At 48.1% G+C, this 12302-nt stretch overlaps 1 protein-coding gene across 6 annotated transcripts in view; it reads left to right on the top strand.

Moving 5' to 3' along the window:
• The window catches only part of ppp1r9a (protein phosphatase 1, regulatory subunit 9A), a 49633-nt gene that overhangs the window by 6295 nt on the left and 31036 nt on the right, over nucleotides 1-12302 (top strand). For 5 of the 6 annotated variants that reach the window (XM_028963191.1, XM_028963190.1, XM_028963192.1 and 2 more), the window contains exon 2: nucleotides 905-2259. In XM_028963191.1, coding sequence (XP_028819024.1) covers nucleotides 1024-2259 — 1236 coding nt within the window. In that variant the 5' untranslated portion in view covers nucleotides 905-1023. Of the gene's footprint in view, nucleotides 1-603; nucleotides 2260-12302 lie in introns of those variants that run through there. The other variant, XM_028963188.1, reaches the window with a different exon arrangement.

Genomic DNA, 12302 nt, shown 5'->3' with positions numbered 1-12302 from the left:
GCGCAGACGAGCTTAACGGAACGTGGTGCCACAAGCACTTTGCTAATTGAAAAAAAGAGCTGCGTGTGTGTCTGAGTGTGTGTGTGTATGTGGGGGTGTGAGTGTGTGTGTAAGTGTGTATGTGAGTGTGTGTATAAGTGTGTGTGTAAGTGTGTGAGTGTATGTGTAAGTGTGACTGCATGTGTGTGTGTGCGTAAGTGTGTATGTGAGTGTGTGGGGGGGTGTGAGTGTGAGTGTGTGTGTGTAAGTGTGTGTGTGTATGTGAGTGTATGTGTAAGTGTGACTGCGTGTGTGTGTGCGTGAGTGTGTATGTGAGTGTGTGTGTGTATGTGAGTGTGTGTGTAAGTGTGACTGCATGTGTGTGTGTGCGTTACGCGTTCCGGCGGGGAAATTGTTCTGTTTTGAGTTGAATTTTTTTATTATTATTATTATGTGTGGGGGGGTGTGTGTGTGTAAGTGTGTGTGTGTATGTGAGTGTATGTGTAAGTGTGACTGCGTGTGTGTGTGCGTGAGTGTGTATGTGAGTGTGTGTGGGGGTGTGAGTGTGTGTGTGTAAGTGTGTATGTGAGTGTGTGTGTATAAGTGTGTGTGTGTATGTGAGTGTGTGTGTAAGTGTGACTGCATGTGTGTGTGTGCGTGAGTGTGTATGTGAGTGTGTGTGTGTGGTTGTGTGAAAGTGTGTGTGTATGTGAGTGTGTATAAGTGTGTGTGGTTGTGTGTAAGTGAGTGCGATGGCCATTCCCAGACCCCAAGTTAGAAATCTAGTCGGGCGTTTTTCGTGTCAACCAACCACTCGAGCAGTCTGCGAAGTTCTGGTCCGAATTGTAGTTTGTAATCCAGGACCGTTGCGTTTCTGCTACCAGTACTGATGACGTATTCGTTCTTTTTTTTGTTTGTCTTTTAGGGTATAATCTTCCACGGCGAAAATGTGAGGCGGCGCCCAAAATGACCGAGCGGCGGAACTGCGCGTTTTGATGTGAGAACCCCGGCTATGCCGAAAGCCCCGCCCCCGCTGACGCCAGCATGCTGAAGACGGAGGCCTCGGCGGAGCGGACCACTCTGCGGAGTGCCTCGCCGCACCGGAACGCGTACAGGGCGGAGTTCCAGGCCCTGAAGAAGGCCTTTGACCAGCCCAGGCAGGACGGCGGCCCGTCCAAGCCCCGGGACCCGGAGAGGGTCCGGCAGCCGCGGGGCAGGCAGTATGGCGCCCACGTCAGCCGGATCAAGGACATGTTCATGCAGATGGGCACCGAGAACACCCGGAGTCGAGGGCGGGAGCAGACCCCGCCCCAGAAGCTCGCCAAGCCCACCAACTTCGTCAACCAAGCGGACGGCTCGGTGGTAAAGTTCCAGCACGGCGTGAGCACCAACTCCAAGTTCTCGGAGACCAGGAAGATGTTTGAGCAGAGCTCCCGGGACACGTCCCAGTCCCCGGTGTCCTCCTTTGGCAGGGAGAAACGGGGATCCCACGAGCACCTAGACGACTGGAGAGGGGCGCGGTCCAACCGGGGCAGCACCGACTCGCTGGACAGCCTGTGCTCCAGGAACGACGCGTCCTCGCCGACGGTCAGCCAGCTCAGCGCCGTGTTCGAGAACACGGACCCCCAGCAGGGGCCGGGGCCGCCGTTCCGCAGGGGCCACGGAGCGGGCAGGGTGCTGAGCTCCCCCGATGGGCTTCACCGGCAGGGGGAGCTCAGCGAGGACGACGCCGGCTCCCGCCACAGGAACCGCGCGGGAGCGAGGCTCCCGGTGTCCTCGTCCTCCGAGGACCTCCTCAGTCCCAGCCCACTGTCTGAGGAGACGGTGCCTGAGAAGGTTGAGCGGTGTGACCGTGTTGACGACGTGAAGGACCACCGGCAGAACTCTAGCCATTCTGATGGTCCATCAAAGGCCGTGGCTCCTGCCGAAGCTGTGGCAGTCGGCACCAATTCCACCGAAGCCAACGACCCAGTGGTCAGCGAGACACCTACGGACCCCAAAGTCCCCAAGGTCACGGACGATGGGGAGAGCAAAGATCAGCCTGAAGAGACCGGTGAGGAATACAGTGGGAACGAGCGGGTCATTTTCAACGCGGACGGTGACGCCTGCTACCAGGGCTGGGGCGAGAGCTGCACGGACCTCGAGGACGACCTGTACGGGGACGAGGACGTGTGCTACGACCCAGGGTCGGAGATCACCGAGATCCCGGGCTTGCCTGAGGAGGGCGAGGAGGACGTCCCCAAGAAGAGGAAAATACGCTTCAGTACGGCCCCCATGACTGTAAGTTCAACGTCTGCCAATTTGCCGCTAACGTACGTTGGTGTTGTTGTGCCTGTTGACCCAAAGTCCTCTTTATTGTCATCTCACCGTATACAAGTACACGGAGAGACGAGAATGCGAAGCTTTGGGGATTCGCAGTGTGCAAAAAGACAAAGTGCAGATGGAATAACACACCGACCCAAAAACATGACGAAGGACACTGTGAACCGGCCCGTAATATCGCGCAGGTCGAGACGAACTACACCAACCAGTATGACAGCGTGTGGGTATTTTCATTTACCCACACATAAATATATATACTATATGGTGCATATGGGGGCAGTGGTGGCCTAGCGGTCGCGGAAGCGGCCCCGTAATCGAATCGAAGGTTGCCGGTTCGAATCCCGATCAGCCAAGGTGCCACTGAGCAAATCACCGTCCCCACACACTGCTCCCCGGGCGCCCGTCATGGCCGCCCACTGCTCACCAAATGTGATGGTTAAATACAGAGAAGCAATTTCCTTTGGAAACGAGAACGTATGAAACGCAGCCTGTGTGGAGCCGCGGTGTTAATAGCTGTGCGCTTGAAGAGAATTTTGATTTGCAAAAGGCCCATTTCTACCAAGGGTGACGGGTTAAAAGCAGAGGTCACGTTTGGTCGCCCTGGGACGATGCTGCTCGGTAAAAGTTACCGGAGGACGGACGAACTTTTAAACCCCGGTGGCTCAGGTGCGCTGTATGTACTAAACTGGGTGGTAGCGGCCTAGCGGGTAACACGCTCGCCTACGAACCAGAAGACCCAGGTTCAAACCCCACTTACTACCATCGTGTCCCTGAGCAAGACACTTAACCCTGAGTGTCTCCAGGGGGGAACTGTCCCTGTAACTACTGATTGTAAGTCGCTCTGGATAAGGGCGTCTGGTAAATGCTGTAAATGTAAATGCGTATTTCACGATGCGCATTTCACATACTAGACTGAGATTTAATTCTGGTCCATTTGCACGGTTCCCAATTCTGAATTTCGATTTAAAACTGATTTATTGTGAAGCTCCACCCAGTATCATGTTGCTGCCATGATGGTATTGATTGGCTGTTGTTTTTATCATTACCATTTAAATGCCCGCTGATGCGAGGCACCGTACGGATGTGGGGACGTAAAGGCTAACGCGCCGGTTGGGATCAATCCCTTCAGCAGCGGATCAATGCAATTAGCCCAGTTTTCCCTAACATGCGCACGCCGGCGCTTCCGCGCGACGGGCAAGAACTCGAAGAACCATAAAGGTCGGGTCCTCCCATTACCCTCGTTTTTTTTTTCCCATTTGGAAGCGTATCGTGTTCTTTGAGTTCCCTAATCAGATCACATCCCTGTGCTACGCTCAATTTGAATTCTGAGATTAGTCTGCTAATTATAAACTGGATATATAGGTCCGCATCACGGCTGGTTCTTTCTTGGGGATGCGGCGTAGAAAAAAAAAAATGCAATGAGCGCCAATCCCTTGCACGTTCAGAAAGAGTACTGATTTGTAAAATTGCACATTAAATGAATAATGTCAATGTTTTGGAAGCACGCATTATTTCCCGGTTCGCATGGGACTGCAAGGCTCCTTGGACGGAAGTCCGGCCGTCGCTCATTAATCGTATGGAATATTTTGCTGAGACGCGTGATGTTTCTGCCTTTTGTATTTTGCACGATGGACTCTCGAGAAAGAGACAAAGGCGTTTCACCGTGACAGCTGAGCACGAGACAAGCTTGACCCCCTCCTGGGGGGGACTGCAGAGACTCCTCGGCCTAATCCGACTTGTAATTTCACTCTTAATGCGGATAAGTCATTTCAACATTCAAGCTCTTAAACCTTAATTAATCTAGAAATCTTGTTTTGGAGCCTGAAGTAAAATTTGGCTTATGAGCTAAGGGCCCTCGCTAGTTTTTAGGCTGATCAATGTTGATGGGCTGGACCGAGTCCCATCGGACTTTACCGTGATGCACTTCCGCATTTTTGCTTTGTACCTTTCTCATTTACTTTACATTTACAGCATTTATCAGACACCCTTATCCAGAGCGACTTACAATCAGTAGTTACAGGGACAGTTTCCCTGGAGCAACTTAGGGTTAAGTGTCTTGCTCAGGGACACAAAGGTAGTAAGTGGGATTCGAACCCGGGTCTTCTGGTTCATAGGCGAGTGTGTTACCCACTAGGCTACTACAACCCAACCTTTACTACCTTTCTCCATTCCGCTTGATTAGTCCTCGCCGGTGATGAGAACAACACGCACTGTTCTCAGATCAGGTTGGAGCTCTTGCTCGGTCGGGCAGGGCTTTAATAGCGCACAGCATGGACCCAAGGTGAAGACTCGAGCGACGCTGGTGTGAGCTGCTGTTGCTGTCCTGAGCATGCAGGAACCGTAATCAATTCGAGGTGGACGCCGACTTGATTTTTCTCCACACCTATCATGCCAACGCGGTCGCTGCCAGCACAACTGCGTGTACGGTGTTAAAAAGTTAGTGTTCAGATGTACCTGAAATGCTGCTAATATCTTTATTTAAAAATTAAAAGTGTCCAGTTATCAATAGGCTTACAATCATTTCTGTAGTAAATACGTAATAGCTTGATTTGCCAATAAATGTTCATAAAAAATAATATTTCGATGACTTGATTTTCAAAACATTCAAAGTGAAGTGATTGTCACATGTGACACACAGCAGCACAGCACATGGTGCACACAGTGAAATTTGTCCTCTGCATTTAACCAGTGGGGACCATTGTGTGGGGACGGTGCTTTGCTCAGTGGCACCTTGGCGGATCGGGAATCGAACCGTCAACCTTCTGATTACGGGGCCGCTTCCTTAACTGCTAGGCCACCACTGCCCCTTGTTGTAATGTAATGCAAATAACACAGATTAATATTGGTATTATTAATCAGTGTCTTATAATAAACCTGCCCCGAGCATCTTCACATTAATGGCAAAAGAAAAGAAGCATTTCTTCCTTTTACTGTGACTTTCTGGTTTTACTTATGGAATGAATGGGATTTGAGAGACTGCAGCTTTATTGAATCAGTGCTGAGATGGTGCTGTAATTGCGCTCTCCTCATCTCCGTGCCATTATGTTACAGATGCCTGAACGATGTCCACGTCTGCCTGCTTGGACATATTCTGTCTTTTTTTTTGATCAGACTAAATTCGTTTTTTTTTGTAATCAGATTTCTGTGTTGCTTGATGTGACCCTGGCCAGAAGATAATCTCTGGCTTCTTAAACGCTCAGTATAATTCAGAAATCTCTTCTGTGAGTGTGCCAACAGACAGGCCCAAGAACTTCCAGTCGTGACGATGCCTCAAATCGTAGGAGAACCCCACATTAGTGTCAGAGTCGGTTTCAGATGACCACCGGTAATTAGTTTGTGGTGTTAATCGCTCATTTCATTCTGAGACGCTTCAGGCATTTCAAAGCAGAACGGGAGGTTATCAGCCAAGCAGGACAGAACGTACGAGATATGTCGCTTTCACTAGTTTGATTATGAATTTTGCAACACAATGATAATCTGCTCGTTTCTGGATGCTGTGCAGGTTGATGGTGTTGGAAATAACCAGACACAAAAGACACAGACAAATAGCAGGAAGCCGCTTTCTTGTCCGTGTCCGTTTTTACTGTCCTGCTATGGTGCTTGACGTGACATTAGTAATGCCCTGCGCACTGAGCCTTATTTAGCGCACGACCCACCGACACCACGCGACCGAGCAAAAAAGCGCACTGTTTTTGATGCACGCCGCTTCGGCTCCGCACTCTGACGCGGATCGGTGGCTGACATAAGCAAGAAAAGGTCCACGTTATGACAAGATTGTGGCAAGCCCTTGTGTCAGTTTTCTCGTTGTAGGGGCACGGCTGCTGCATATGGATGCTGCATACCTGTCCAAATAATTTTCCTTACATAACCCCACGGAGTTAATATTTCAAAAAGTCTAAAACTTGACGTGCTGAGGCTCACACAGTTGTCCGCAAATAGATCCCTCATAGCTCTCTCTACATTGTAGGATTTATGAACAGTTTTCCTATAGACTTGTTAAGGTACATTTTCCAGTAGAAGAACAGAGAAGAGAGGTGCTGAGGAGCTCCACACATGTTGTCGCGGAAGACCATAATGTAAAATTGACCTTGAGCGATGTGCCACAAAACGAGCCTGAAATCAGGCCCGTTTTTCCATCAGCACACTCCCGGCGGTTGTAAACTTTGCGCCGTGTCAAATGCTCTTCGCGTGTTGGCCTCTAGATTATTAATGACGCCGCATTTCTGTTTCCTTGTTTTGCTGACACCTGACCCTCTGCGAGTTGAATTTTTAACCAGCCGGGAAACACAAGACCATTGTGTGGTCGATCCGGACGGCGGGTAGTGTCTGAGCGTGACATCGGCCCCTCTCTGAACCCCCCCTTCCTTGGTTGCAGTACGGTAGCCTGTATCAAGGAAGCCTATAAGCATAACAAGCTACCTGCATGTTTATGTAGTTGTGGCAGAGTTACTGTTTCCTTGAAGTACCCAGATAAAAAAAAACAGATGTGTTGCGCTAGTTAGATACGACCGTGCACTGTGATTGGCTCTGGGACGTTCTGGAATTGTTAATATCAATGCATCATTCTCAAATTGTGCCTCCGTAAGAGCACTTCCACATGCACTGTATACATTTACTTTTACATTAAACTGTTGTTTAATGGTACCACCACTATGGTCCTTTAAGTCTTCAGATCAAAAGTTTGTGAGAAATGACTAATGCAACTGTGTTGTGAAACCATTTAAAAATGATCTATAGACAAAAACTAGCAATTCAAGTTATTTGTGCAATGATCATCAAAAATTGTCTAGACTGGCTTGAGAAATGGATTGGGCCACATGGCCAGTATGGTTTGTATTGGAAATCCAATGTCCTGAGCTGTCATTGGCTGTAGATTGTGAAGTTTAATGCAATCAGGGGAGTTGGTTGGACCATGGCACCATGCAGCAATCATGTTCAATTGGCAAGGGATCAAAATCGCATGATCTTCAGCGTGATTGGACAGATCAGTCATCAACCAGTCAGCCTGATATATTTTTTTCTGATTCCAAAATGGTCCTGCAATGAACCCTCTGCAAGGATGTATTGCTGTGGGAACCGATTCTGTGGAGAAACAAGCTAAACCATAGTTTATGGTGCGATCAACGGGTGCGAAGTCACAACTGTTACCCAAAGTACAGAAGGTTCACAGCTGGGGGCAGATCCTTCTCCTATAGAGCTCCGCAGTTGTGGAACAGCTTGCCGGGCAGTGTTCAGAACTCAGACTCAGTCTTGGTCTTTAAATCTAAACTGAAAATACATGTTAAAGTCCCAGACAGTGTCAATTACCAAGTCCACTTTATCACACAGTCACCCCGTTAGTGTCTGTGTTAAATTCACCCTAGTTAGGCTGTCCTAGTCGGGGTACCGGGCCACTGTAGCACCAATATACCACTATAACCACATATTTTAGTACCAGTCGTTCAATACCACCGCCTGCCGCTGCTTCTCTCCGAGACAGACCACCGACAGACTCCAGTAAAGAGACTAGCAGATAAATCCTGATTCCCGACAACTGCTTAACGAGGACTCAGCATGAAACGAACCAGAGGGTCTCCACAGCCACCACCAACAAATAATTTGGCCCTGTACTAGAGGTGTGAACCTTCACTGGTCTTATGATTTGATTGCGATTATCAATGCCTTGTTATCGATGCATCCAATAAATTTTCTTTGTTGTCACATGATGTTTTCAAATACAAGAGTTTAGGTCTCGTACACTGTGAGGACGCTTTGATTTACTACAACGAAAAATTGTCTGTGTTCAGTCCACACTCCCCTGACACCTCAAACAGCAGAAAAATGCCTGGTTCAGACGTGCCGTCAGGCGAGCGCGAACTTGGGTCAGTGGTGGCCTAGCGTGTAAGGAAGCGGATCCATAATCGGAAGGTTGTGGGTTCGAATCCCGAACCGCCAAGATGCCACTGAGCAAAACACCGTCCCCACACACTGCTCCCCCGGGCACCTGTCATGGCCGCCCACTGCTCACCAAGGGGGATGGTCAAAGGCAGAGGACACATTTCACCGTGTCACCGTGTGCTGTGCTGCCGTGTATCACAATGACAATCACTGCACTTTCACTTCACTAATGCGCTGCGCTCGCTGTGGGTCTCAGCGCAAAAATTGTGTGTGTTTTTCTAAACACCCGGTAAGACGATAATGTCGTGGTGCAGATCTCTGGACACTCAGAGAAAGATCAGTTTTTCCTCCGTTCCCATCTTCGTGTGTGTGTTTCAAAGTGTCAGAAACTCGGCTGCTTGGATCCTATTGGCCGCGCAAAAACACGTCATGGCACACAGTGGTCAAAGCTCAAAGTTCAACTAATGACTGCGGTGTGAGAACGAGGCCGTCGAGTGCCGCACCTTACCGGAGAATATGAGGTGGGCCAGTAGGCCGATTGGCGTGCAGTGTTGTCAGTTCCTGAGTCTACAAATTGTGTCCTGCTAAAGTTACTCCAGCTGTGTGGAGTCCTTGAGGTCTACCGTATACCACCATCCAAGAATTATGGGCTTTTCCAAGACTGTTGCTATTGGCCCATTGGTGATGAATATTTTCTCGTTCGCTGGACTTTGACAATGTCTAATCTCCATTTAATCTTGTTTAATCTCCATTTTTGCCCACCCATTTTCTACTCAGCAGTGTAAAATGAATCTCGCAAACGTCAAGGTATGAGTTCAGGATGCTAAATGCTGATGCCATTGTGATTATAGTTTTTACCAAAATTAAGTTATCCTCTCTTGGTAAGAGTCAGGGAATGGACGTGTTTGTGGTCTTTGAGGTGGCTGACCTATCTGTGATAATTCATTTGCATAATTTCAGTGTTTAGACTGGTAATATTTCACTGGCAATACTATTGACTGCTATTGTGATATATCCATATTTGTGACCCCTGACCCCCTCTATGCTACACTTTGGACTTACAACTGTGTTTTCCCAAGGTTTCTTCCTTTCTTTTTTTTTCTCTCCTCTAGAGGTTTTTTTTTTTGTGGAGTTTTTCCTTGTGCGCAGAAGGGTCAAGTGTTGGGGTGTCAACTGTAGGGCCTGTCAAAGCCCATTGAGACGTACTGTATGTTATTATGGGCTATATAAGAAATAAATGTTGTTGTTGTTGTTTCTGGTAAGGTTCCCTGGGCCACAACTGAGTTGAAAAAGGCTTCAGTGTGAGAGGCCAGATGCTAGCGCCTACAATTTAAACAGAAATAACTTGGTCAGCTTTGTGATCCTCCGATCAGTGCCAGTATTCCTGCCTCAGGGGGGCAGGCAGGGAAGATGGAAGATCTGGGACAGTGAGTGGGAGGGGACAGATGATGACGACGATATTGTTTGTTTACTTGCTCAGGCCCAGTGGAGGAACGTCCGTCTCTGTCACAGTACACCGAAATGACCGGAGAGAGCAAGGAGGTGTTAATGGATGGAGGGAAAGACAGAGGGAGAGTGAGAGCAAGAGAATGGGGATTCTTGTGAAGCTTGTCTCAGGCAACAGTAAAACCAAATGTGAATTTAAGGGAGGGCGGAGCACAAACTCGTCTCCTGACAGCTCGCCTCTTGACAGAACACCGCGTTAACACAGCACCAGAGTAAAATCCTGGCCATTGTACAGAGGAAGAGTGACACCCAAAAAACACCAAATTTGTGCCCTGGTTGCCAGGTCACATCTATGGCATAGTAAGGAAAAGGTTTTGATTTTTTTTCCATCTGAATCATTTCTGTGATCAAAAATCCGAACTGAAATTCTAGGTGTGTGGTGCATATTCATGAGTAACTCTGGCCAAATTAATAGAGACACTTGATGTTAACAATGGCCACTGGAGCTAAGTGGCTTGGGTGATAGTAGCCTAGTGGGTAACACACTCGCCTATGAACCAGACGACCCAGGTTCAAATCCCACTTGTCCCTGAGCAAGACACTTAACCCTGAGTGTCTCCAGGGGGGGGACTGTCCCTGTAACTACTGATTGTAAGTCGCTCTGGAAAATGTGGATGCGGAAAATGTGGATGGAATCGCGGGATCCAACCACTTGCCCGATCGGTTCCAAGCATTCACAATGTTTAGGCTTGCCTTGCTGGAACACCGATGTCCAGAGAAAATTACGGAATTCCACTCTTAGTGATAAGTTTAGAGCGGAACAATACCCAAACAATTTTTTTATGAGTCATGATACCATATGTGACTACCACTGACAGTCAGTAACTCGTATCAGAAACAGAGAAAAGAAGTAAACTCTTGGTCAAGCAAACCAATCTGCTGATTCCAAACGTGGTTCAGATTAATGTTGTTCCAGTTCATTATGCAAGTGGGCACAAATATGTTGAACGGTGATTAAATATTTACATTTATGGCATTTATCAGACGTCCTTATCCAGAGCAACTTACAATCAGTAGTTACAGGGACAGTCCCCCTGGAGACACTCAGGGTTAAGTGTCTTGCTCAGGGACACAATGGTTGTAAGTGGGATTTGAACCTGGGTCTTCTGGTTCATTGCCGAGTGTGTTACACACTAGGCTACTACCACCCTCATGTCACACCAATGTGATTCGCTAATGCCACAGCTGGGTGCGGCTGGGCTCTCAGCCTGACAACAGGGCTCCAATGACGGACAGCTGCCACCCTGGGAAGGGGAAGAGACTGAAGCAGCATTCATGTGAAGAGACTGCCTCACCTTCAGTTTGTGTTGTTCTCTCCTAGCTTCATGCGGCACGCCTGCGGGTTCGTTTTTATGGGTTTCCCCTTGTTCCCTGTTTTTGGCCATCATGCCTTTTTTCTGTGATCCTTAATAAATCCTAGTTGAGTCAGACTCCGTGCTTCCTTTTCTCACCAAACCCCAGTCATGACAGTCAGATTGCAGGTTCTTTTTTCACTTTCTGCTCCATAATCACACAATATTTAGGTGAATAAACATGTTTATAATGGAAAAACATTCCGAAGTATTTAAATGGAACAAACTGAGTTTAAGAAAAACTAAATAGATTTCATAGGGCCCTACATTGGCCCAGCACCAGGTTCATGTTAGTGTACTTGTGGTGGGTGAAATATATCGGTGCCCCAAAACCTCGGGCATTGGCACTATAAAAGTCATTTTTACAAATCCATAAATATAATGTTATAATTGCAATAACTACACACAAGAGAAGACATGGAAATGGCTGTCTGGATTTAAGAGACGTCTCGTATCTTTTCAGTGAGGAGCAAACGCCGACGCAGATCTCAAGTACACACTGCAGGCAGAGTGAAATGCTGGCCCGGCCTTTATTAGCCTTCTGTGGTAGAGGTGGTAGGGGTTCAGTCAGTTGGGGGTGGAGGTCAGGGACATGCAGGTGCATAAACCTAATGACGTGAGGAATGTCCCGAGAGCCGGCGGCATGACAGTCCAGATGGATGACTCGGCTGAGGCCAGAGCGTCTCTGCCGTGATGCTGTCCTGTAAGGTGGTGCCTAGGTTATCTCTCTCTCTCTCTCTCTCTCTCTCTCTCTGTTTTTCACACTTTGGTTTTTCTGAGATCTGAGATCTCCTTGGCACACTGTTGCAGGATATGGGGTAGGCCATTGCATTTCCCTCTCCGTCTCCCTCGTCGTCTCTCCTCGACTCCTGAATTTTTGCCTGCACGTGCTCTGCTTCTTCCCCGTGGCGCTTGTTGCCCTGTTGTTCAGCACCGCGATTGCTTCGTGGCGTACAACTTATTATGACTGATGACAGGAGGTCGGGAAGAAACCTCGTCTGCAGGGGATTCTCTTGTTGTGTTTACACAGCATGTAGGCCACAGTGTCTTTAGCAGTTTTATAACGTCTGTTCTCGTCTCACCCTAATAGCCCCTTTTAAATATGTTATAATATCTACCGAGCATATTTCACTTTAAATGCATCAACATTATCATGACATCGAGACTGCATGCCCGTTCCCTTTCAAAAGTGTAGATAACCACGACTGACCTTTGACCTTATCACCAACATCTTATCTGTTTGTCCATGGGTCCAAATAAGAAATT

Source organism: Denticeps clupeoides, chromosome 20, assembly GCF_900700375.1.
Source record: "Denticeps clupeoides chromosome 20, fDenClu1.1, whole genome shotgun sequence".
NCBI classification, from domain to species: Eukaryota; Metazoa; Chordata; class Actinopteri; order Clupeiformes; family Denticipitidae; genus Denticeps; species Denticeps clupeoides.
This window is presented reverse-complemented; position numbering and strand designations above follow the sequence as displayed.